At 44.7% G+C, this 25,602-nt stretch overlaps 4 protein-coding genes, 1 non-coding gene and 2 pseudogenes across 5 annotated transcripts; 6 read left to right on the plus strand and 1 right to left on the minus strand.

Moving 5' to 3' along the window:
* Positions 1 to 1,125: 1,125 nt before the first annotated feature.
* LOC124668152 (probable 3-beta-hydroxysteroid-Delta(8),Delta(7)-isomerase) lies at positions 1,126 to 3,321 on the plus strand. The gene is made up of 4 exons (XM_047205341.1): positions 1,126 to 1,276; positions 1,357 to 1,503; positions 1,606 to 1,714; positions 2,830 to 3,321. Exons 1-4 carry the CDS (start codon positions 1,141 to 1,143, stop codon positions 3,086 to 3,088), a joined length of 651 nt encoding a protein of 216 aa, XP_047061297.1. The 5' UTR covers positions 1,126 to 1,140; the 3' UTR covers positions 3,089 to 3,321.
* Positions 3,322 to 4,643: 1,322 nt separating this feature from the next.
* LOC124684990 lies at positions 4,644 to 13,295 on the minus strand. Its single transcript, XM_047219259.1, has 7 exons — positions 13,079 to 13,295; positions 11,234 to 11,586; positions 11,036 to 11,125; positions 10,844 to 10,954; positions 9,691 to 9,804; positions 7,754 to 9,604; positions 4,644 to 5,183 (listed from the first exon to the last, which is right to left on the minus strand). The coding sequence occupies exons 2-6, from the start codon at positions 11,551 to 11,553 to the stop codon at positions 7,789 to 7,791; spliced, it is 2,451 nt and encodes an 816-aa protein (XP_047075215.1). The 5' UTR covers positions 11,554 to 11,586; positions 13,079 to 13,295; the 3' UTR covers positions 4,644 to 5,183; positions 7,754 to 7,788.
* A 1,965-nt stretch (positions 13,296 to 15,260) lies between these two features.
* On the plus strand, positions 15,261 to 21,328 carry LOC124668163 (tRNA 2'-phosphotransferase 1-like). The gene is made up of 7 exons (XM_047205351.1): positions 15,261 to 15,502; positions 15,579 to 15,726; positions 15,978 to 16,067; positions 20,362 to 20,416; positions 20,493 to 20,615; positions 20,876 to 20,932; positions 21,029 to 21,328. Exons 1-7 carry the CDS (start codon positions 15,261 to 15,263, stop codon positions 21,157 to 21,159), a joined length of 846 nt encoding a protein of 281 aa, XP_047061307.1. The 3' UTR covers positions 21,160 to 21,328.
* Positions 21,329 to 23,117: 1,789 nt separating this feature from the next.
* On the plus strand, positions 23,118 to 24,851 carry LOC124668174 (40S ribosomal protein S20-like). Its single transcript, XM_047205356.1, has 3 exons — positions 23,118 to 23,286; positions 23,408 to 23,521; positions 24,482 to 24,851. Exons 1-3 carry the CDS (start codon positions 23,163 to 23,165, stop codon positions 24,622 to 24,624), a joined length of 381 nt encoding a protein of 126 aa, XP_047061312.1. The 5' UTR covers positions 23,118 to 23,162; the 3' UTR covers positions 24,625 to 24,851.
* On the plus strand, positions 23,628 to 23,713 carry LOC124685482 (annotated as a pseudogene).
* LOC124685485 lies at positions 23,821 to 23,904 on the plus strand (annotated as a pseudogene).
* Positions 24,114 to 24,193, plus strand: LOC124685479. Its single transcript, XR_006997472.1, has one exon. It is a non-coding gene; the product is annotated as a small nucleolar RNA SNORD36 (small nucleolar RNA).
* Positions 24,852 to 25,602: the final 751 nt, after the last annotated feature.

Raw genomic sequence — 25,602 nt, forward strand, 5'->3', positions numbered from 1 at the left:
ATCCCCAATTATGTACTCAAGCTTTCTCTTCTCTTCTTTCAACTGATCTCTCTCCTTCTCTGCCTTAATTCTCATGCATTTGTGCATATTGCTGCTTGATGCATCCAGTGCCTTCTTCTGCTCTAACTCTGCCCTAGCATCAATCAATCCTTGCTCGACTTGGGCCTTCAAGGCAAGTATCACTTGCTTCTCCTCCACAATTTTCTTCATCTCTTCTTGAGCATTCCTCGGGTCAATGTGCATCTTCTCAATCTCATCCTTCGCCTTGAACCTCTTCTCCATGTTGTCCGGACCATCATTAACCCCTGCCTTGCTTCTCTTGTCCATACAAATCCCACAACTTTGCCAATGATTTCCGAAGTGCGGTGGCCACTCACCATCTAACCACAGAAGAAAATCACAAGCTGGTTCTCCATCATGCCCCGCACACCCTAAGAACCTCCTCCCCGTCCAAAGCAACCATCAAATGCTACAAATCGAGCAGACTACAACACCATGCTTGCAAGTCACGAGTACATGCACCATCATCGCCTAAACCGCGGAAATCGAGTCGTAGGTAGTGTTCACACTCTAGCAGTTCGAAAAAACAAAGAAGAATCAGCCTAAATCCTCCTCAAAATCAAAATTCCCCCAATTCCTAACCCCGCAATTTGCCCAAATTATGACAACGATAAGTTGAGGACTCACATCGCCGCCGAGGAGCTCGCTCCGAAGAGGAATCCTCGCCGTCACCCCACGAAACCATGGCCGTCCGTCCCTGCGGCGGCGGAGATCTAAGTCGGCGGCGACCGCTCCGATGCGACGGAACGGAGAGAAAGGAGAGAGGAAGGAGACGACCCGACCAACGCCTTAAAACATCGCCCTAACGCGCGCCCTAACGGCCGTCCGTCGACCGCTAGCCACGTCGGCTCCGACGGTGGGCCAGGGCTGCCAGAAACATGGTTAGCACGCTTGATCCGTTCAATCAGTGCTCCGCGTCACGACCCTGCTCCAAACATGGTAGTCATGTGACAATCGTGTCCCATTTGGTAGTTCCGCGTCATCTATGGCACAATTGTGGTAGTTTTTTGTCATTTTCTCTTGGTCTGTATTCGTCTCTCACCATCTCCGAATCCAGATCGAAACCTGTCTGAGACGGCAATGGCCGCCCACCCCTACGCGCCGGCGGAGCTCCTGCTCCCGGGCTACGTGCCGCTGCGCCTCTCCCAGCTCGAGATCCTCGCGGGCTACCTCGGCACCTCCGTCTTCGTCCTCCTCGCCGTCTGGCTCGTCTCCGGTACACCCCAACCCCACCTCTTCAAGATCCCTCCTTCCGTCCACCTCCCTCTCCCGACCCAAGATCCCTTCTTCTCGCAGGAAGATGCCGCCGACTATCCAAGGCCGACCGCCTGCTCATGTGCTGGTGGGCGTTCACCGGCTTGACGCACATCCTCATCGAGGGGCCCTTCGTCTTCACCCCGGATTTCTTCTCCAAGAACAACCCCAATTACTTCGATGAAGTCTGTAAGTCGCCTCCCGCTTCCCACATCGATCTCTGTACTTCAGCTCTGGATCAACCAATGTGTGGAGTTTTGAGGTTGCGCCGTCTTTTCTGTAATTGTCCAGGGAAGGAGTACAGCAAAGGCGACTCCAGATACGTCGCCAGGGACACCGCCACAGTCACGGTCGAAGGAATCACGGCTGTGCTGGAAGGCCCTGCTTCGCTGCTTGCAGTGTATGCTTTCTTTCATCTTATGATCATCCGAAACCTTGATAAGCAGAATTTGATGTGACGGGCTACTGATAGATGCTTCAAGAGAGCATATATGTAGATCGATGGGATTATGCTCAGGTCTGCAAGTAGTGTGTCCTGCGTTAACACTCACTAGTGTTGTATAACTTCGTGATAAGATGCTGAAACAATACAGAATTCACAAACAAGCGAAGTGTATTTCCATGTGCTCCCTTGTGGATAGTTTTAGTGGCCCCTGAAATTAACTGGAATCATGACGAATTGGGTGTTTCACTGAATGTGGAGGCAATATTAGGGTCATAGAAATAACATTATAAAACAAAATCTGTGTGTGCTACTAAATCGTCGAGACGTCGAGACCTTGATAAGCAGAATTTCATGTGACGGGCTACTGGATCATGCTGCAGTCAGTAAGTATTGTGTGCTGCATTAGTGGCCACTAGAGTTGTATCTGCATGACTATAGGCTGGAACAATAGTGCAATGCCTGCAAATTGCAGAATTCATGAATAAATGAAGTGTGTTTAGATGTCCTCCCTTGTGGATAGTTTTGCTGGCCCTTAAGCAAACATGCATAATGATGATTTGACTGGTTGACTAGATGAAGATGTGATAGGTTCCCTGAAATAAACACAATTTAACAGAATTTTGGCGACCTTTAAAACGCCATGACTATAACCTATAAGCTCCATCAACTTAGTATAGCTGTTGATTTTTCAAAACATACCGTTTACCGATTGATTATCTTCTCAGAAAATACATGTGGTTCAAAAAATCAATGGTACATCTGAATACCCGAAGTGTCAGTTACTTTTTTTGTTTTTAGGTTGTCCCCTACTAAACCATTTCAACTGCAAAGCATAGCAACACAACTACACAAGGCAGTAGCATTATATCTAGAACTTGTTTCAAAGGTGTGACCAATCTCGTCTTAACATTTTCAGTGGGGAGTTTATTCCAAAAGTGGCAGGCTCATTTTCTTCATGTTTAGCAGAAGTATATACCCCACATAGTTTGTATGAAGTTTTATTTCGCAGTTGTTGTAATTTTGATTGCGTAGCCTTTTATTTTATCTCACCACAAGTTTCCTGCTTGTAGCTATGCAATTGGATCTGGGAAGTCCTATAGCCATATCCTCCAGTTCACTGTATGTCTGGGTCAGCTCTACGGATGCTTGGTCTACTTCATTACCGCCTACCTGGATGGCTTCAACTTCTGGGTCAGCCCATTCTACTTCTGGGCATATTTCATCGGCGCAAACAGTTCATGGGTTGTGATACCAACGCTGATTGCCGCAAGGAGCTGGAAGAGGATCTGCGCAGCAATCCATCAAAGCGAAAAGGTGAAGACCAAGTAATGCCTGCCGTAGTCAGGGTTTGATTGCAACCAGGGCACTGGGCACATCACACTATGGAGAGGAGACATCGTTTGCTTGCCACACTGAAATTCGTTTGATCTTACGCAATCTGCTTGCTTGTATCTGTTGCAAACCATATCGTCTCAAACAACTATGCAATATTGGATTGTGTTTCTTGATCTTTGTACTGAACTGTAGAACCCTTTCTCCTTCAGCAAACAGAACTGTGACTCCAGTTTCAGTATATGGGAGATTTTTCGGAGTCCATTGTTTGTCTACCGATTTCCTGTGTGAACTTGAGACTGCCGTGGCATGGGGTGCTAGCGGCTCCTCGCTCGTCCCCTACCACAGCTGATCGTTGCACCCCCTTTGCAATACTACGAAGATCAATTTAATTTTAATGGTGCCGTACATCCCCAAGAACATAAACCAGAGGGACTGTCGCTGTAGTTTGCCTGGATGATCATGAACTTCAATGGTGCCACACTGGACACTATAGCGTGCTGCAAGGCTCTTGCCCTAGCAGCTGACCTGCAGCATGCATATCTGGAAGTAATCCCTGATGGGAGTGGGCGAAGCTAATCAGCTCCATTTTGGATTTTGAGTGAAATCAACCTAGGACGGCGATTATTGAACGAGGTCACCTTCGACCATGAAGGGAGATCTTAATCGTGGTGTTGATTTTCAAGAAAAAAAAAACAGAAAGAAGAAAGATACAAGAGTAGTTTTGGGTGAATGATGGGTGGGATGGCCACGGAACTAGCTGGAGAGTATGGCCGCCAGGATAAATGCTGTTCAAGAAGCTGCCTCTCCCACTTGTTGTAGACTTAACTTGATGTTACAACTGTCTCGTATTACAAGTCAGAAAACAAAACGATACAAAGAGAGACTAATTTACACAGCGAGCTGGTCAAATGAGGATTCCATTCGTAGTAACATAACAGGAGCACCATCTTCAAAACTTCTCGGGATCCAGACTTCAGTTCAAGCTCTGTCATTTCACAACACTCGCTGCAGACACAGTGATGGAGAGAATCATCGGCGCAGTTCTAAAAATCTACTGCCGAGACACATGACGTCGTAACAGAACACAGAGCAGAGGTCGATGGACCATGTTCATGATCTTAAATTCTCAATACTACCTCCATCCTAAGGTTTAAGGCCTATATTTTTTTTTTCAGAAAGTCAAACAATATTAAGTTTGACTAGATTTTTATCAAAAATTATTAATATAAAAAGTATAAAATCAATATCATTAGATTGATAATGAAATATATTTTCATATGATACCTACAAAATATCATATTTGTTCATAAATTCTTCTAAAAATTTGGTCAAACTTTACTTCGTTTAATTTTCTGAAAAATATAAGCCATAAGCCTGGGATGGAGGTAGTAGTAGATAACTAAAATTGCTCGGTTCTGTCCAACAGCGTAGACCCTTGGCCAGAGGCGGAACGTTACATGTTTCTTCCTATCTCACATCTACACAGATTGCGAAATTGATCGACCAAGAAAACTACCACCGTCCGCAGACCGCAGGTGGCACATTCACAAGAAACCACAACTTGAATGCTCCAATACCTATATATGCTCCAGATCGACAACTGACGACAAACATAAACAACAATATGCAGGCTGCGGCTATATTGCAGTGGCAGTTGGACAAAATAACCATGACTGCTGCTTAAATGTAAGCACAGCCGGTACACAGATCTAGAGAAGAAAAGACCACTCTCACATAGACATACAACGATAATGATAACCATGGGACTAGACTTGCATCTTAGCTTTTTAACACTACTTACCACCAACCTACAGATATAAATAAACTGGGCTAACCACCATCTACTCTGTTTTCAGCTGACACTGTTCAAAGGTACTTAGACCCTTATCAGCATCTCTAATCCATCTACTCTGATTTCAGCTGACACTTTCCAAAGGTACTTAGCCCCTTGTCAGCATCTCTAATCCATTGCTAAAGAACTTCATATAAACAAAATGATAACGATTTATGTCTCATCGTCTCCCCACTTCCATCCAGACACAGCATGCACCATCATAAGTTCTTCACCGCATCAGACCCCTTAGTGAACCTGCAACGGTAAAAAAAAAAAATGTTCGGTTAGCCAAGCAAATCGCATACGCCTGAACTCCTTTCATAAGTATGGTCCTCCGTGCTACTAGTGGAAAGCAGTTAGTTCAGCAATAGGATACCGTGAGAGAAAACAAATGCACACAAACGATACAATCTGGTGGTTCACAGGCATTCAAAATTCCAGAAAACCAGATTGATTTTACCGAAGAAAAACAGCTAGTTCAAACTGACATAAATGCTATGCAATGTTTTAGTCCCTCTAATACTCCCTACGACATAGCTTCTGAGCCTTTGGTCCCTTGACTATTGCCTCGATTTAACTCGTATCAAGAACTCCAATACCATTTAACATGTTCAACCTCTCAATGATCAAAGCTGTTCAAACTGGGCCTACCAAGACTGGCTTTGTGGGCAGTTCTGTGGCGTGACTGATAAATCATAAATTTTGCCACCGCATCCCCTGTGGAAGAAATAACGCATTCTCTAATCGTCCCAACACTTCACTGCCACACCTCCCCCGTCGATGCAGGCAATGATGCATCCTTCACGATTGTTGTCATCTCCCAGACAGATATGGTCAGTTGGTGCCCAAATCTAGCCCCTTCGTCCACCAATAGCCACAGATCTGGCCAGAGACTACTTATCCTCTACGCGAGAGTATCACAATGTTCCCTGCATGAATTTGGGGTTGTTATGGGGCTGAACAGAGAAAAGGAGAGGAGAAGAAACCATCTAGAATGGCCAGGTGGAGAATAACACTTCAAGTTGGGGAATGGGGCCCATTGCTCTTCTTCTACTCCCTCCGGTCCGGTATTCAGGGGTTATTAGACGTAGCAGCGCGACCAAGGTGCAAGGCTACTGGCTCCTCATCTTGTACGTATCCACCAACCAGCTTTGTTGTTAAGATTTTCTGGTTAGGGATCGCTATTAAGGAGGGCAACGAACAGGCATTCTGGCCCACCACGGAATTTCTGGTTTGCATGCGCAGCATGCAGAGAAAGAAGTCCTAGCCAAAATTATCGGGCATGCATTGGTCAGATTCCAAATCCAGCAAAGTTTCCTTCTCCCTCCAAAGTTTTCCTAACCGCGCGCGCCAATTCCTTCTTCGTCCTCCCGCGAAAACTCCAAAACAACGCGCGCAATTAGCATTTGAGTATATAGCCGCGCCAATTCCTTTCATAAGTAGTCCATCAGATCTCCACAAACCGATTCCATTCATCCCCTCCATCTCTCTCTCTCTCACTTCCAACAATGGCGCTAGGCCAAGATAGTTCAGTTTGCGGCGACCTCCACAGTTAGGTTTAGTTGGGCTACGAGCACCAACGACCTTCAGATAGCCGCTTGAGCAGAGGGACGTGATGCGCTCTGTCGTTCCACCGGAGAACCCTGTGCGTTGCGTTGGGCTGATGCGGCCGCACGGTTCCTCCCTCGTCGGCGGGATCAGCAGCATCTTCTCTGGCGGCTCCGCGGCCGGGACTTCAAGCGGGAGTGGCGCAGGAACTGCGAGCGGAAGCGGCAGCGAGCCAGTTCACGTCGTGCGGCGAGTGGGACTGAGTGGTCGCCGGCAATTATCTCGGGCAAGCGGCGTCGTCATGGCGGACCCTCCGTTGAATCTTGGCGGCGCCTTCAGAATCGACACCTCCTCTGCCTTTTTCCAGCATGCCAGGAGTAGTGGCATGGGTGGCAATATGGGTATGTGCCAGATCAATTCACGTTTTTGATCATGTTAATGTTTAGATGATTGTGTATTGTTGTTTAGATGGGATCGGAAGCTCGTCGTTTGTGCAAGCCAAAAGTAGTGACCAAGGTGGGAGAAGAGGGTTCGGCCATGATATAAGCATGCGTAAGTTTGTGAAATATTTTTACATTTTCCAGAATTTGTGCATGAAACCTTTATGGTTTATCTTAACATGAAAACTTTCTGGTTTATCTTGCAAGATATTGATGCAAATGGCACGCCTTCGCCCTCCTCCGACAACACGGCCATCAGCGATGGTTAGTTGATGAAGGATTGGGGTGGCCATGGCCGTCGGTGTGGCTTTTATATCATGGTACAGGAACGTTTCGTCTCAGATGAGCAATAAGGAAGAGGAAAGTGAGAGAACGAGCGATCCATGCATGCAGATTCCTTTTCACATCTGCATGTAGAGAGAAAGTTTTCACACAGCCTAAAAAAGGAGAGAGAGAGCCACAGGCTGCCGCTAGGAGTAATTATAGGACGCGATTAATTAGGTGATTAAACCAAAGCGGGCCTTATTCCTTAGGTGTTTTGGAACAAATAGATTTTCACTAGAAGCCCTGAATACCAGACCGGAGGGAGTAGGAGTTCAGGGTGCAAGTTAAATGGCATTAGAGTCGGGGTGAAAATTAAACTGGGACAATAGTTTTGCCACCAAAAGTAGACTTTCTCCTATCAATCTTTTTAATGGAAGGCATGGTACCCGACATAGATTTTTAGTGAATGTCGAGCTCTCTGTACTGTAATCTATTCTGATCATTGGGGATTTCCATACACTAATTAACATGTCACTGCTTCAGCAAGATTACATGGAAAGAGACAAGATATACCTGCTATACATTCTGCAGATGAGAGTTTCCTTTGCCTACAGAAGAGCTTCACATGTTGCCTTATTGTGGCCTGCTTGCTTGCACCTGCTACAGAGCCGTATAAGAGTGGTTACCTTGTTGGGGTTAAACCTCTTCCTTCTCGGTTTATCTGATGTCCGTGGCTTGGGAGGTGGGATCGTCGCCCCAGCACTAAAATCAAAGGTATCCATGTCAGGAATTGGGAAGATTGTTCCTGAGTATGTCAAATGGTAGCTCTCTATTCTAAAATACTTCGAGCAGTAGTCATAGAACGACCGTCCAATCCTGTTAAACACAGCAACAGCATGCATACAAGGGAGGCCAGAAAGTTGCCACCTCCGACAGCTGCATTCCCAATTTGCAAGATTAACAACAAAGATACCGTTGCCCCTCACTTCAAACACAGTCTCAGAAGAGCACAGCACTGTCAGCTTTCCAGCCTTCGACAGCTCATCCTGCGCTTTGTAATCCATGGAAGGTGTTAAAGGCCCTTCCCATGACTTGCAGGCTTCACGCCTCGCTTCCATTACCTCCGTTATTTTTATTCGAAGAGAGTCTATCATCAGCACCATTGACCCCTCCTTCTTTGTCGGTATCCAGTTATTAAATGCATCAACAATGTTTGAGGAGAAATGGTCATACCGACAGCCTGTGAAGAAGGCATCTGACCAATGCTCTGGCTTACTCGCAATGATCCAGTCGGCAGCCTCAGTGGATATATTCCTTATGCTCTCAATTGATGCATTAAATTCATCAATGCTGCATGCTTGGGCTGCACGAGTAAAATCTTCAACCATCGCATCTCTTATCTGTTGCGACCATGGCCCCTTCTTCAGCTCTCCTTTGAATTCCTCCATGATATGATGCAAACAAAAGGCGTGGTGGCTATCTTCAAACACATGCGGGACAGCAGCATCCAGACCCTTTTGTCCATTGGACAAGAATGTCATAGAATTGAATGCGTAGTTATGATATTGAAGAGCCATCCTCAGCTGCATCAAGAACCAAACCCAGCTATCATAATTGTCATCTTCAACCGCATTAAATGCCACTGGAAAGATACCATCATCCGCGTCAACCGCAGCGGCAACTAGCAACTTGTACTCATTTGTCGCTTTGAGTGGAACCTTGTCAAGAAACAGGAGGGGCTTACACCCATTTGCAAAACCGTGCAAAGAAGCATGGAATGCAAAAAAAACACGGCGTGTATCGGCCGTTTGAGACAACTCAAGTGAACTCCCTGGGTTGGTCTGGAAAAGCCTATCCCGATACCAGGGCAAATGGCCGAATGTCTCCCTCATGACATGAAACATCTCCTTCTGCGCCACTTCTCTACCTCGCCAAACCTGTGAATAGGTCAGCAGAACTCCATATTCTTCATATATTTCCTTGACAAGGTCCTTCGGCTTGAGCGAAGAGTTCTCACGCAGTTTCTCCTTAATGATGGTAGTCAGCCACTGCCTTGTTGCACGTCGCTGACCCTCTCCACCTTCTCCTCCACACGTGTGCTCATCAGTCATTTTCTTGATGACAAACTTTTTGTTGCGAGATGACTCAGATGCATGCAATCGCCAGGGACAGCCATCCCCAACACACTTTACAGTAACACGAGTGGTTTCATTCTTGATGAATCTGTACACAAATCCTTTCCCAATGGCGTATTTGCACAACTGAGCTCGAAAATCCTTCACATTGTCAAATTCTTGACCAACACCTTTAATAATGCCATCCCAGAACACAGTAGGATTACTGGTAAGCTCCTGTGGAGGATCAATTATGATCTCAGAACCATCATATGGATTGATTGCATCATCAAAAATCTCAGTTGGTTCCCTGCAAAAGCCATGTAGGCATCTGTGAAACTTATAATTATACGAACTTTGCAAAGTACAGATGACATAACTTGAGTAGGTAACTACCTTTGCATGTCAACGAGAGCAAGCTTATCCTGATTCAAGACATCTGGAGCAGAGGAAACAGCTTCAGCTGTGGTAGCAAAGGCATCATCACGCCCAAATTCTACTTGAAAATCCCTGGTCTCGCCAAGAACGGAAGTAAAAAAAGCTAAATTAGCAGCAACTACAAAATACAAAGACTGAAAACAGATCAGGCAAAAAGAAAAAAAAACAGATCAGGCAACGGATGCAACTAGGGCATGAAACCATTAAAATAACATTGTCAGCCAGAGAGTGGCATATGGAGAACTAGGTAAGAGAAATAGCTACAAGGTGGGATAGAAGTAGCTTAGTAGGTATGCATTAGCAGTTCCCATAATTAACAGAAAGGGGCATTAACAAACTTGTGAAGATGCCTGTAAGTAACAAGGGGTGGTACCAAAGTAATGAAGATGCACATAAGAGTATATGGTAATAATATTACGTGTGCATGGCTTAACTAATTATCAGAGATATAATCTGTTTCTTAAACACAAATGATGCTGTATAAACCATGCTACTGGCAAGATTTAAATTCTAGAAATTTCAGCAAATATAAATAAAATGCATGGCCCGTTAGTGGCAAAACTACAAACACCAGCCAATGAGGTAGGCAGACGATTTGATATGCCAACTACAACTTCAAACAAACTACATCTCTTGAAGTAGGCATATATTTAACTGACTGCAGATTATGCCACTTTACAATAAAAAAGGGACTCTAATTTTTCTGCTTTATCTTTTGAAGGGCACAACAGATCATAACCAAGATACATCTCATAATAGTTAGTAAGTACAACGTAGTAACCAATGGCACAGCAGAAATGCAAAGATGTGGTAACCATGTTAAGATTAGTTCTGTACTCGTTGTAATCATGTAATGCAACCATTGGTCACGGTTGATTGACATCATGGGTATTAGCTGGAATTGCAGCACCGGTAGGCATATATTTAACTGACTGCAGATTATGCCACTTGACAAAAAAAAAGGGACTCTAAATTCTCTGCTTTATCTTTTGAAGGGCACAATAGATCATAACCAAGGTACATCTCATAATAGTTAGTAAGTACAACATAGTAACCAATGGCACAGCAGAAATGCAAAGATGTGGTAACCATGTTAAGATTAGTTTTGTACTCGTTGTAATCATTTAATGCAACCACCGGTCCTGGTTGATTGACATCATGGGTATTAGCTTGAATTGCAGCACCGGTAACATTAGGGGTCTTCTTGTTACTCTTGGATGCCCTGGAGAGAGACAGAGAACACTGAGTGTAATGTGGAAGAGTTATAACATCGGAGAAAGACAACCGGCATAGTGCCACCTACTTGTTCTTGGAAGTTGGCCTTTTCCTTTTGTCACCGTGTGCATTAGATCCAGCTTTAACAGTGGATGCTCCAGTGTACGCTATGATACTCCTAATTACCCAGTATATAAAAAAAGTCCATCACATCAGGACATGCTTGATATTAGCTCTTGTAAATGAACTATAAAAAGGTAAGACAGGAAGATAGAACAGGACATACCTGTTCTCCACTCTACTGATCACAAAAACATCTACTTGCGCAGCACTAGCAGTAAAATCAACCATCCGTTGCAAATCTCTATCACATGAGACTGTGATGAGCGTTCTGTTATTGTTCGGAAGGAAGTACTTGAACGACATATCAGTGACATCCACATGGAACACCTTAGACACCTCATCCTTGAAGCTGTCCAGTGACATCTCCCGAGAGACGTCAACAGCGTGTGCTTCTCCTCCTTTGTAGATCAAATTCCCATTGGGACCAGAAGTGAACTCCCCGCCGTGTTGGCAAATGGCCACTACAATACCACCCTCTGCCATGCTCTGTAAGTTGTCCCGTGATGAGTGAAGACACTGCATTTAGAAGAAGAAAACATTACATTCTAGCAATGGAAAATATATTTCACAAAGTTCCTTCCTCTTTCAAAATATTCAACTATGCAGATGCAGTTCATTTTCGTTTAATCGAGAATATATCAAATATTCAACTATGCATATGTATTTCATTTTCATTTAATCGAGAATATATACAGGTTAAGTTGAAGATGAAATTTCACACAATTCATCCATTGTATGATAAAATAGATAAAGATTAAACACAAGAAATGGACGGAACCAGTTACTTCTGATAGTTCTTCCTATAATTTGTTATACAAGTGGGTTTAAATCTAATTAAGCTTGGGCATACGCCGGCTGTCCAGGCAAGCCCCGTATAACAGTGAAAATAAGCCATTGAAAGAAGCTGCCTGTTTGGAAAGGATAATAGAATGACAGCTTACTTCAGTGGTGAACAGTGCAAAATCTGAAATACCCCTGGACCCATTTGCCTAATGTTTACGATAGATGGAATTGTTGTGTTTTGGACTGTTTATTCAAACAAGTTACCGAGAAAATCAAGTTGAAACATTAAAAGAAAATTGCTCATGAAACAATCAAAAATATGTACTCCCTCCCGATCCATAACAAGTGTCATGGTTTTAGTTCAAATTGTTTTTTTTTTGCTCACTGATATTCAATGCCATGCATTAAAATTTTGTAACATCTACAAAAAGCATGCATGCTGTTCTTGCTTCACCCGTACACATACATGCATAAATAGTCAGACAATTTCATTACATGATGTTCTTGCTAGCAGGACAATTTCAAACGCAACAACAACATCAAAGCCTTTTTCCCAAGCAAGTTGGGGTAGGCTAGATAAGAAACCCAACAGAAAAGAGAACCAAAACAAGGAGACATAAAGAAAAAGAAAAAAGAAAAAAAAAAGAAGGAAAAAAAGGGGAAAAAGGAAAGAGAAAAGAAGCGAGTGACTAAGGTTCCGGCACATGGATCGCTGATCTCCATGCAGTCCTATCAAGAGCCAAGACTTTAGGTACATTCCAATCCCTCAGGTCTCTTTTTATCGCCTCCGCCCACGTCAACTTTGGTCGTCCTCTACCCCTTCTAGTCTCCTCCATACTCTTTAGAGTTCCACTGTTAACGGGAGCTTCTGGAGGCCTCCGCTGGATATGCCCAAACCACCTTAGTCGGTGTTGGACTAGCTTCTCATCGATCGGTGCCACCCCTAGCCTATCACGAATTACCTCGTTCCTAATCCGGTCCTTTCTTGTATGGCCGCACATCCAACGCAGCATGCGCATCTCCGCGACACTCATTTGTTGGATATGTTGTCTTTTACTGGACAATTTCAAACAGAATTTTTTTTTGCTGCTTTTGCTAGCAGAAGAATTTCAAGCAGAAAAATGGATATGCTAAGAAGGATGGTTATCTGCATTTCCCTCCACGGGCTATATTCATTCATACATCCACGCTAACAGGGAGATACAAGCACGCCGAAACAATTTACCTTTAGTAGACCTTCGGGAGCAGAGGGGCGTCAGTGGGACTTGGACCGCGACCTCCTGGGTAGCTCGCGGCGACCTAATCTGTCAGGCGAGCTGGACAGCTACCGGGACGGAGAACTTGACGGCGAGCTGGGGGCGGAGGGACTTCCGGGCGAACTGGACGGCGGCAGGACGTCGATCTTGTTCGGAGAGGGGGGCCTCGGCGTCGAGATGCGCGGCGCCCCCGTCCGGCAAGGCGGGCTGGGTGCCAGACGGGACCAGCGGCGCGGGTCGCCTGGAGGTGCAGGGCTCGTAGGGTGAGCGGCGAGGCAGCCGGTGTCGCTGAGGGCAAGTCGGCGCTCAGAGCGAGGCGGCCGGAGGGAGTGGACGGCGGTGCGGCGCAAACCCTAGGCCGCTCCGTCGCGAATTGGGGAGAGGATAGAAAAACGAAGGGAGGAAACTGCGAATGTACGACTCATTGGCAAAAAGATCCTGTAATTTCGTTCTTATCCAGGGGCATTTTGTAAAGAAAAATAAAACTTATTCCTGGCATAGTGGAATTTTATTTTTGTCCCCTCTTTACTTGGTAGGTCTAGGATTTGGCCTCTATTATTACTTTGGACTTAATGATTTTTTGCCCCATTTTACCCGCTGCTTCTGCAATTTGCCCTTTGAGACATACTGGGGCAACCTGAAATGTCTCGGTTAACTTGATCAAACACGTGACCTGCAAAGCAGGATTTACAACAGAGCTTCTTCCACGTCGTCGCCCCTGCATCACACATCTCCACCACCTGTTAGCTCCCACCCCCTCTAGCGCCCATGTCCACCACATGTTCCTCTCCTTCGACGCCTCTTTTTCCACTTCCCTCTGCCTCCCCCGACCTGCCTCGAGTGCCCAACACGAACAGCGTCGCCCGCATCGAACTAGTGGTGCGGCGTTTCTCCCTTTAGACGATGCTTTTGTTGCTCGACAACTCCTCCTGTAGGGTTTCGTAGCATAGAAAAAAATTCCTATGCAACAACGAATAAACCACCAAGATCTGATCTAGGAGATGCATGTAACGATGCGATAGCATGTAACAATGTGATAACATGATTTGCGTACCATTGTAAATCGGGTGCGTGAATCTTAATGGTTGGTGCCGATGTAGACGATCACGACCCGTTCAATCTTCGCGATCCAACTTGATCAAGTCTGTCGCTTGTGCGATGGCTCCGAGGTGATGCACACGTACGGCTTGACGATGTCGTCTCCAAGTGATAACAACTGATCTTACCTTGGAACGCAAATTGTTAATTGGAACCAAATAAGGAACCCCAAGTGAATTGGAAGAGGAAAAGGAAAACTCCTCCCGCCCACTTCCAAACCGAGTGGAGGGGGACTTTTTCCCTCTCCCACTCGGCCACGGCAGCCAGCCGGCCGACCTGGCCCTAGGCTAGGTGGATTCCTCCCCCTTCCGGATTTTTCTGGTACAACCGAAAAATCCAAAACTTTCCGGAACCATTCCGATACTTTCCATATATGTTCCTATAGGTTTGTCGCCCTTCCAAATCCATCTATGATATCCTTGAATCCATTCGGGACACTGAAAACACTGCACCAAATCCGTCGTGTCGTGTGGAGTAGCGGTGGCCGGTGCAGGTCGCCAGCACAGTCGAAACATATCGCCACCTTCCCTAGATGTCGTCGACGTGCTGCTGAGACCGCGCGGCTCCCCTGGTCTCCCTTTCGACCTCATCTGGCAAGGAGCAGCCCGACTATGGCCAGACATTGGCAGCGGCGGAGGATATGATAAAATACAAGGCATGGTCGCGGTCGCGCTGAGTGATAATTGCTGGTTGAGCTTATCGGAGTACCTCTCGCCGGAGCACTTGGTTGCCTTCAAGCGGCATCGAGGAGGAGCCGAGCAACAGTGGCGGTGGCCGGTGAGAGATGATGCGGTTTGCAAGCGCCGCCGTGCAAGGAGAGGAATTACGGCGGTGTACGCGGGGGTATTTTTGTCCACGACTTTTCGCTTTATTATCCTCAAAACAAACATAACAATCTAGAATAACTTTAAAGGGGCAAATTGTAGAAGTACCGAGTAAAAAGGGGCAAAATGTAAAATTCCCCGACTAGTCCAGCCGCAGCCGGATCCGGCCCAAACCAGAGCCAGAGTCCGCACGTCGTGCTCAACTCTCCGACCGCCGCGCGGCCCGCCTATGAGAGCGCTGCCGGCCGTCGTCTCCCCGCTGCGCGGCCTCCTCCTCCTGCACCTCTCCGCCCTCTCCCCTCGCCCGCCGCCCACCATGAACCCCTCCTCCTCCTCCTCCTCCGCCGGCTACCGCTCCAGCGCCGCCGCCTCCGCCTCCCCGCACCACCCGCGCGGCGGCGGCGGGCGGCGATCCGGCGGCCGTGGCGGCGGAGACGGCAGCGACCGCATCGACGCCCTCGGCCGTCTCCTGTAACACCGTCACACAACCCCAACTCCTCGCAAATCGCTATCCGGGTGCTCGCTGCTCACTGTTGCTTCTAAGCAGGACGCGGGTCCTGCGGCACATGGCGTCGGAGCTGCGGCTGGACATGAGGAGCGACGGCTACGTGCGGGTGCGCGACCTGCTCGGCCTCAGCCTGCAGACCTTCGCCAGGGTTCCCCTCAAGGCCCACACGGTGGACGAAATCAGGGAGGTAAAATAGCCATCCCCTCAAGTCTTCCTGTTATTCTTGCTGAACATTAGAGAAACTTGCAATGCACTGAACCCCTGCCTGGCTGCGTGTTACATCTTTGGTAGACTTGCTAGTCTGCATCGTGAGATCGCATTGGGAAATCTCAGAATGCCGCATGTCTCACTAGTTCCCATTGAGTTTTCCACAAATACTTCGATGTCATGAGTGGGCGTTCAACGTGACGAACTGAATGTTGCCCCTTCATCGTGTAGGCGGTCAGGCGGGATAACAAGCAGAGGTTCAGCCTGTTGGAGGAAGACGGGGAGCTGCTGATTCGAGCAAACCAGGGGCACACGGTGACAGTAAGTTCTCTGCCTGAGCACTGATGTATTCTGTGTTCCGAGCACCATACTATGCTAAGTATTTATATCCTGTCCATGATCATCTGCCATGCTATCTTTTTTTTTGTTTTCCATAACTGCTGAGAGGATCGGATATAAAAAGGAGCAATAGTACTGTCATGCATCAAACCTCTTTCTATGGGCTCTCCATATCAGACATTACATGCTTTAGCTCAAGATGTAAATGCTTCCTGCAGTATTGTATTCAGTGGCAATTTTGCTATGGTTAACTAGTCAATTAAGAACGATATCGCTAGGTCCCTTGTTTGTCTGAACTAGTAAAGAGAAGTTGCAATGCATGTCATCATGTGTGTTCGCTACGGCTCGAGAGTGTCTTCTTCGATGTCGCTATTCAGCTGTTGTAATATACTAGTTGAATGCCCTTGCATTGCCACAGCTGCTAAAGTTTTCTTTTCTCTCACTGCGTTTCAGAAAAATGTAAGTGAACTCCACATGTATAAAAAGGTCACATGGTATTCCGAAACCATTAATATTCCACTCTGTTTTAAGTACAATCCAATAAAAGGTATGAATATGAACATAAATTAAACCCTAACTAATTTTCTCTTAGCCAAAGAATAATGCTAGCAGGATACTTGTGCGTGGCCACGGAGCAACAAGCCCAACCGATCCGCACTACAGATTTCTACCTGTTTTTTTATGGACTAGATTTCTACCTGTCGATGGCAGTGACCCTGTGTATCCCATTATATGTAGGTTACTCTATATAGTTTTCACCACAGTAGTTAGGATTTGCTACAATTTGTCTTCTTTTGTGGCACTCTGCTGCAAGCTCCTGAGCTGTCATGAAAATATCGTGCCATTCCCTGGGTGTATATATATATGTGTGGCAGCACCTTTGGTATGTGCTAACCTGATTCAACATCCAAAGAATTAAGAACTTATGCATAGTGCATCCCGACGACGACGCTGCTAAACAAATTGAGTAACAATCAAATGCTTCTTTTGCCGCTCCACAGGAAAAAAAAACATTGTAACAGAGTCATGCATGGCTCAAAATTAAGATTAGAAGAAGAATATATAGATGGAGAGGTATTATATCCCAACACTCTGAGCCATCATTGAATGATTAATCCTCTTGACAACTAACCCAACAGTGCAACATCGTGCTAAACCTAGAGGTTACTTGTAAGATCTTTGCCAAGCACTGCATTTGCAGGCAGAGCTTGTTCGTTCGATGTTCTTGTTTTCGCATAGCTCAGTAGCTGCCAGTAAAAGACACATCAGAAGTTATACAACTGTTAATAATGTACCACATGAAACAGGGTGTGTAGATGTACCCCAGACTCTGAGATTGATGGTACATCATCTTTAACTTCTGATGATGGAGTTGTGATCTGAGGATTGATGCTATCAATACCAACTGAGGAAACCGAGTGATAAGTGTTGATCTGGTCTTGGACTACAGGGCTGTTCATGCATTCTCTCACTTGAAGCACACTGGAAACAAATACGTATAACAATTGCAGAAAACGCTGATAGCCAGTAGGAAATAACAAGAAAAAGATGTTTCCAATGCTTGGTTGGGTTTTGTTCAAGCATAGCAAATCAAACCTGGAAGTATAAATGGAAATTGCTTTTAATTCGTTTCAAGTATAAATTTTGTAGAGGAAAGACCTGATAGGCCCTGCTTTTTTTATGAAAGCAACACACATGTCTGAATACATCTGGGGTTACCAGTTCTGCCAAGCGGCACAAAAGAGAAAAAACAAGTGCAAGTAGGAAAAATTACACCACCAAAACACACTACCAGGAAACAGGATAGACAAGTCCACACAGGGACTCCATTACAACTCGAACACCTACTCAACCAATGCCACTCCTGGGACCTGTGATCAGATGCAACCTCCTTGCCATCATCTTCAACTTGTCCACCAGCGACTGCCACTTTTCAAGTATAACTTCAGAAAATGCACAGTACAAACAAGCGACAATGGAAGAAGCTAACAGGGACATGAGATGAAACAATTAGCATTGAAAAGAAACTTGAAATATTTGTAGTTTTGTGTAAATTTTTATTTCTTCAGCAACACACTAATAGAGATATATGGTTCCTCACCCTACCTATGTAAAGATTCATCTATCAGTTCAGTCTTTAGACATCTATATATAAGAGCTACCATTTCTCTTTGGATAGCTAACTGCTAACATTTCTCACAAGAAAACAGAAATCAAGATCCCAAAGTGTACACAGAACCAAGAGCCGTGCCAAACGGTGCACTTCAACTTAATATACTTCAAAAATAAAACAAAACTTAAGGTCTAAAGAAACTTAACTATCTGTACAACAATAGTAGTTTTGTCTCCTCAAAGTTAACATGTATTTCCTATCATTCAAGTGGAAGGATCACTCACATGACGTGGGTCTGCTCTCACAAAATATAATAACTCTCTTTTCCCCTTGCTCAGAAGTCTGTTGTAATTTTGAGTGCATATTATTCAGCATGAAGTTAAGCTTACAGGATTATTGAAGATTATTACCTGGGAGGAGAAATTGATCTGGACCGAGTGACGAGGGCGGTGTGAAGGAGGCGAACGACTATGATGACGCAGCTAACTGCAGCACAGACAGAAGCAAGCTCAGACGTCGTAACCAACTGCAGATTCATTCATATCACACGCTAAATAGATGATAGCTAATAAACTAAATGAGCTCAAAACTGTTAATAATCAATAAGGACTTCTCAAAAAGAGAAACCTCTCATCCATGAAAATCCCAATCACATGTCTAAGAGAGGATAAGAGCTCCTGGTACAAGAGATCTAGTGAGCTAACATATCTGGTGGTTACCTTCCTTCTTCACTGATGACTGTGTTTCCTTAGGAGTTGCCCACTGCTTCTTAGCAGCAGGACCTACAAATAATGATAAAAATTTCAGGAACCTGAACACGTAGAACATGAAAGAACTCGTGTGTATGCAGCAGGCAAAAAGGACCAAAATCCCATTATTATGATAAAACCGTAGTTAGCTAAGCTATAAACTAATTGATTCAAAGTTTCAAACCACTTCAAGAAAAAAGAACCGTGCCATGGCAGTGAGAAAACAAGATGGTCACTGTTACACACACTAAATAGCTGCGTCCACTGCGTCACCAAATCGACCAGCTTTGCGAGCAAGGCGCTGCAGGTGGAGGGGAAGACTGCAATCCAGGGTGCGGAAGAATGAGCCGACGGCTGCTGTTCTGGTCCACAGGCTCTGGGCACCAGACTCGAGGGAGGAGAATGATCGAGGATGTGAAGCAATGGAGACGTGCGACAATAGGAGAGTACAGGGAGGGATCATACTTTTTCTATTGGTTGAGGAGGTAACCACCACGACCTCCACGATCGGCAGTTGCCATGGATGAAGCTTTCTGGCGGTTGGCAGTTGACCATGGCGGATGGGAGGCAGCGTGCCTGGGCATGGGACAGGCGACACGGGAAATGGGGAAGGTGGTATGCGGGGCGGCACGCGGGACGGTGGAGGTGCTGCCGGAGCTGGGCGAGCGGGGCGGTGGAGGTGGCTCGGCGGGAGGTGTGTGTGTGTGTGGTTCTGATTGCCTGGGGATCGCAGGAAGGGAGCAGGTTCGGGATAGGGATCGATTATCAGGACTGGTTTTCTTCTCCTCTCGTTTGTGAGGATGGAAACATCGGTTTTCTTCCGGATTATTTCACCGTGAGCATTTGATTTGTGCAGGACCAGAGCGGACTTGTTCGTGGTGACGGAAACTTTGTTTCCATTTTTTTCACCGTGAGAAATTTTTATTCGTGCTTGATCGGTAGAGAGACGTACCAACCATCACCACCACTAGCGTTTTAATAGTATAGATTCTCCAGTCACACTTCAGTTCAACTGCCACATTAACAGTTAAGATGCTTCTGTCTTATCTGATGCCTAGCTTTTGCAAACTTAAGATGCCTTAGCACCAACAAATGGCAATATTCATAGCTTCTGCGTATGTTTTGAAGAAATGATATCTGACCCCAAGTAAGAAAACGCTTGCATTTGTTGTTTTTACTTGTACAATTCAGTGTTTGAGGTAATGTCCCTACTTTGATTTAAAGATACATAATTTCAATGCTTTCTCGTTACAAGTTGGAATATCTCGGAGACTAGTTTTTTCTGTTGTCTTACCATGTGTGGTGTGTCATTTCTGTCTGTTAGTTTCATTTTCTCATCAAGTGAATTGTGTTCTATCCAGCTTAGTGGAATCAATCAAGTTTCATTTATAATAATCTTGTAAACCCATTGCAGACTGTTACTTCAGAGAGCTTGTTGAAACCAATTGTATCAGCTGATGAAGTCTCAGGTATATGATATTAAATCTCGTGTTTGCTTCCTCTCCTGAATGGTACCTTGTTTGTGCTAATTCCTTTTATCCAAAGTTTGTGTCCATGGAACTTACAGGAAAAATCTCGATTCAATCTTGCAATCTGGGTTAAAACGTATGGCAAGGTTACACGTTCATTTCTCAAGTGGCTTACCTTCAGATGGTGAAGTGATTAGCGGTATGACTTACGATTATTAACATACTATAATTGAGTTTATTCCTCCGGAACAAGTAGAGAAACTAAGGCAGTTCTCCTAGTAAAATCTGTGCTGAAGGTTCTTGAATAATTTGTGCTTCTGCTGCAAATCTATTTTACTTCCGATAATATCTGTTGTTCCATTGTTTGGGTGCATCAACTCATACTGTTCGCTATTTGTTTGTGCTCTAATGTTTCTTCCACCACTACATTCTCATGAACTATCACTTTGTCTTCTTCAGGTATGAGGCGGAGTGCTAATATCTTGATATATTTGGATGTCAACAAGGCAATGCAAGGTATCAACGCCGCATTTAAATTGCCACAAATAATTTGAGTACCCCATTCATCATCTCACTAAAGGCTAGTATTTGATTACTGATTTTGTTTCTCAGATGGGATGAAGCTGTACATTTCTGACAACAAGGTGATTTTGACGGAGGGATTCGATGGTGTCGTCCCTGTCAAGTACTTTGAGAAGATCGAAACATGGCCAGGGCGTGCGCCAATACCATTCCAAAGATAAGAGATCTTACAGTACCGCTGTCTGCAGTTCCTGTGTGTCTTCTTGAGTGCTCAGATGCATACACATTACATGAGTCTCCTTGCCCGAAAGGAGAATTAACTGTGTTGTAACATCTGAAAGAGCCGTGTTACCCATATAACCATGAATATGTGAGATATCATGGTTTTAATAGCTGTCGTGGACCTTGTACTGTTTGCAAACATGTGTGGTATGCCGACGGCCTGATACGTTGGATCCATCATCATTCTTTCTACACTAATTAGAAACTCCGGATGCTTGTGTACTCGCTTCTTAAAAATTTCTGAAGTAATTAGCAAAATGTAACTAAAATTAGCTATGATGCCTGAAACTGTAAACTCTCGTCCAAGTGTATGCCAGTGTGTATTCTGCACCGAAAGACAAACTGAGTGCATGCCTTCTTGTTTTTCATACAATGTATGTGATATATGTATTTCTCTCTCAAAACCTTTTAGTACAAGGTACTTACAAGCAGAGTTCAATACTTTAGTTTATTTGTCACCATTTCGTACCGGCAGTTTATAATTCCGAACATGTCCACTTGTTGTATTTGTGTTGGATTTCGATCACAATTGCCCCCTTAAGTTTGTGACTTTATATCCTCTTACAGTTATGCTTCAATATATTTCTTGGTTAGTGTGCTTATCTAGTGTGCTTGTGATTTTGTCTCCTCTTATGATGATGCCCTTTGGCAGTCAGTCTTCAATATATTTCTATGTCACTGGATTCATCTAGAGTATTTAGCGAAGTAATGGAGGTTGGATCTATAATTAGGGAGATTTTTAGATGTACGGGATCAGGACAACATCCTTTTCCAATCTTGATTTTTTGGGTCCGGATACAGATGGTGCTTACTCTTTTTTTTTTTGGCTTTGGTAGTTATTTTTTACCTGTGAACATTCAACATTTTTTTTAAATTTTTTTTGAGCGAAATGACCGAAGCTTTATTACTCAGATAAAATGTTTAGGGTTTGTTTGATTCAAATGATTTCAAAAAATAATTTGTAGGATTCTTACCCATAGGATTTTTTCCCATATATTTTTTATAAAGGCCATTTGATTCAAAGGATCGAATACTCCAAAATTCTTATTTATTGCTTTCCTAATTCCTATACAATAATACCATAGGATTTCGAGCAAGTGGCTATATCTTTTAGAAAAAAATTCTATGTGTCTATGACAATTATGGTATGTACTGTGTGGTGTAACCAAACGATTTCTACAATCCTCCATTTTTGATTCATGTAGAATTTCACATGCCATCACATACTATTTCTGCGTTTGATGAAGACAATCTGAAAGGCATGACGGGTGTTGTTATCCGAGACAGCTCAGGGTGTTTTATGGCTGCATGCAATACAAGGATTGATCACGCTTTTGATGTATTGACGACTAAGATTATTAAAACATGGCTTGGAGTTAGCCCAATCTATTGGATGCAATGGTATCAATGTATCATCATGAACTCAGACTGCATGAAAATGATTGAGACTATGAAAATGGGAAGATCAGTCATGGAGTTGCGGACGGGATCTCCGATGATTGTTACCATCTAGCACATGATTTTATTAAAATTCTACCTAAGGAAGCTAATAGTGTAGCTCATGAGTTAGTAAAAATGTCTAGAGGTTCTGCTTAATCCACTTGGATTGACAATCCCCCAGCTTCTATCTTACCTCTTCGATCCTACCTGTTCTATTAGGTGATGTAACTTTGATTTCAAAAAATGAATATAAAAAGGTTAGATTAGAATGTTGTAAAAAAAACATTGCCAAACCAAACCGGGCTTGGGCTTATGGGCTGGACCGGTGCTACAGCCCAGGGTCCAGCTCCGCAGCTGCCAGTCCCCACCAACCTCTACTTAAGCCCGGTGCCTCATCGTCCCGCAAAACCTAACCCCAGCGCCGCCGCCGTCGTCTCCCTCCCTCCCTCCCTCCTCGAGCCGGCCGCCTCCTCCCCTCCTCCTCCCGCCCCCACCAGCAGCCATGGCGACCGAGGCGTACGCGCCGCCGATGAAGGCCGGCAAGGAGGGGTTCCAGGGCCCGCAGGACCCGCAGCACAGGATCCGCATCACCCTCTCCTCCAAGAGCGTCAAGAACCTCGAGAAGGGTACCCGTCCCTTCCCGCCATGATCTTTCTTCCTGCCTTTCTCGTTCTCGTAGATCTCTCCGCGTGCGTAACTCTGCTCTGATGCATTCTTTTCTTCGTGTGTCGCGGTGTTCGTCCACAGTCTGCGCCGATCTGGTGAAGGGAGCCAAGGACAAGCTGCTCAGGGTCAAGGGCCCCGTCAGGATGCCCACCAAGGTGCTCAACATCACCACCAGGAAGTCCCCCTGTGGAGAAGGTGACCTCCTCTCCTACTTCTCCCGCGACTCTCTCTGTTAGATTTCCATTTACGTAGTTGCATCGTCAAATAGTTTCTCTTGGCCGTTTAGTGGTGATGATGTGCTGAGCAGATGATGTGAAACATTTAGACCGCTGAGATCTCTTCGGTCTTTGATGTCTCTAAAATCGAGCTTTTTAAAACTGATGCTTAGCATGCCATCGCTGTATTGTTGTGCTGTGGATGTTTGTGGTAGTTCTGTTGTGTGGTGTGATCTCAAGTAGAATGGAGTCTGCATGGGGAATCGTTTATTATCAGCTGAGCATGTGATGTTACAAGGAGATGCTACTGAGATGTTCCATCGTTGAAGTACCTTAAACCGAGCTTTTTAAAACTGATGCTTTGGTTATTCTAGTAAGTTAGCTAGGGGCTAAACTGCAGTAAGTACATTCATTGCTACTGGCGACCCACTGATTTATTTGTGATCCTGAACCTCGGCACTTCTGACCATGCCTTAGTTGTTGTTTTTCCTGCATATTACCTCCATTTGTGTACCCAGTCTCTACTATGAGACTGTGCTGCTAGTTTTTACACCTTTGTTCTGTAATGGGTTAATCAGATGATGCTAAACCAAGTTATTCCTGAGATTTTCTTTGAGGAATCACAAATCGAGCTTTTTAAAACTGATGATTAGCCTTTGTAATGCTTGTTTGTTGCTATACAAACGATTTCTTCTAGTGTTTCTAAAAGTACTACTTACAGTAAGGTTTTGTTGTTCATTAGCGCCTGATTTAAAATTTTGTATCGTGTGGATGGGCTGAGCAGATGATGATTCCATATGATTTTGTCTGATACATTTGATGTTTCAAAATCGAGCTTTTTAAAACTGATGCTCAGGCTGCCACAGATCATACATTTTTTGCTGTAGCTATTCTGAAGTTCCATCTTTCAAAATGCTAACCTCGTGTTTTGTTAAATCAGGTACCAACACCTGGGATCGGTTTGAGATGCGGGTGCACAAGAGGGTGATTGATCTCGTCAGCTCCCCAGATGTTGTCAAGCAGATCACCTCCATCACTATTGAGCCTGGTGTCGAGGTCGAAGTGACCATCACCGACCAGTAGTTATCTTACCCAGTGCCTTTTATCTGTTTATTACAAAGGTGGAGAGACACCAGAGAATGACATGTCTTTGAATTTCTAGTATGAGACCGGTTTTTGTATGACTAGGTTCTTTGCATCACGATTCTGAGTCCCTATCGTCTGAGTTATCATCATCACCAATTTCCATTGCTCTCTGGTGTATCTGATTGGAAGTTTATATATATGGCTTGCTATTGATATTGTTAGCATTTCGGCAGTATCTCTGCAGTTTATATCGTCTCTAGACGTGAAAGAGTGGCTGCTTTGATGCATGACACTTGGAATTGTCATTGCTAGCAAAGTAAAAAGATGTGAATAACCTGAACCTAATGTCTTAACGAAAAACTAAACGAGTTTTAGCATGAAGAGAATCCAATTATTTGGTCGACAATTCATTTTATATCTGAGCCTGCCACAGATTAAGGCTTGTCGTATGATTCTAAGGGCCATCATGGCATAAATGAATATTTATTTTTCACTTCAAAATGAGTACTTAGTACGCAATGGCCTACTCCAGGCCTAAATGAAATTAGGTTTAGTATGAAGAGTGTTACAGCGCTGTTAATTTTTGCATGTCTGTGGAGTCTGGTTTGTTTACTCTGAGTCTGAGGGCGTGTACATTGCCAAGCGCCTAAAAAGTCAAATCCTGTCCATGCTGTAGCGTCCGTATTTAGCCCAAGTTTTTCTTGCGTTTTTCTCAAGCGCCCGCCTCCATTCTTTGCATCGATGCTGAAAAAAAAACTGGGATTTCCTGAATTTATTCCCTAGCGCCTCGAATTAAGCGCCACGTTGTACATGCCCTGATATAGCAAACGTTCTTCGTGCAAGCTGCACTGTTTAACCATCGACTAGTGTTCTTGTTTGCTTTGATGATCTTCCTCAAGCAGCTACATACCCACATGGCATCTCCCAAATCCCATGGCTGTCAAGTTAGTTTTCAAACACACACAGTACCAGCAG

Source organism: Lolium rigidum, chromosome 1, assembly GCF_022539505.1.
Source record: "Lolium rigidum isolate FL_2022 chromosome 1, APGP_CSIRO_Lrig_0.1, whole genome shotgun sequence".
NCBI lineage: Eukaryota > Viridiplantae > Streptophyta > Magnoliopsida > Poales > Poaceae > Lolium > Lolium rigidum.

Coding starts and splice junctions, on each gene's coding strand:
- LOC124668152 (XM_047205341.1), top strand. CDS start 1,141: ATGGCCGCCCACCCCTACGCGCCGGCGGAGCTCCTGCTCCCGGGCTAC. Junction 1,504..1,605: donor CAATTACTTCGATGAAGTCT/GTAAGTCGCCTC, acceptor GTAATTGTCCAG/GGAAGGAGTACAGCAAAGGC. Junction 1,715..2,829: donor CCTGCTTCGCTGCTTGCAGT/GTATGCTTTCTT, acceptor TCCTGCTTGTAG/CTATGCAATTGGATCTGGGA.
- LOC124684990 (XM_047219259.1), bottom strand. CDS start 11,553: ATGGCAGAGGGTGGTATTGTAGTGGCCATTTGCCAACACGGCGGGGAG. Junction 11,126..11,233: donor ATCAGTAGAGTGGAGAACAG/GTATGTCCTGTT, acceptor CTGGGTAATTAG/GAGTATCATAGCGTACACTG. Junction 10,955..11,035: donor AGGCCAACTTCCAAGAACAA/GTAGGTGGCACT, acceptor GTCTCTCTCCAG/GGCATCCAAGAGTAACAAGA.
- LOC124668163 (XM_047205351.1), top strand. CDS start 15,261: ATGAGAGCGCTGCCGGCCGTCGTCTCCCCGCTGCGCGGCCTCCTCCTC. Junction 16,068..20,361: donor ACCAGGGGCACACGGTGACA/GTAAGTTCTCTG, acceptor AACCCATTGCAG/ACTGTTACTTCAGAGAGCTT. Junction 20,933..21,028: donor TGTCAACAAGGCAATGCAAG/GTATCAACGCCG, acceptor TTTGTTTCTCAG/ATGGGATGAAGCTGTACATT.
- LOC124668174 (XM_047205356.1), top strand. CDS start 23,163: ATGGCGACCGAGGCGTACGCGCCGCCGATGAAGGCCGGCAAGGAGGGG. Junction 23,287..23,407: donor CGTCAAGAACCTCGAGAAGG/GTACCCGTCCCT, acceptor GTTCGTCCACAG/TCTGCGCCGATCTGGTGAAG. Junction 23,522..24,481: donor GAAGTCCCCCTGTGGAGAAG/GTGACCTCCTCT, acceptor TTGTTAAATCAG/GTACCAACACCTGGGATCGG.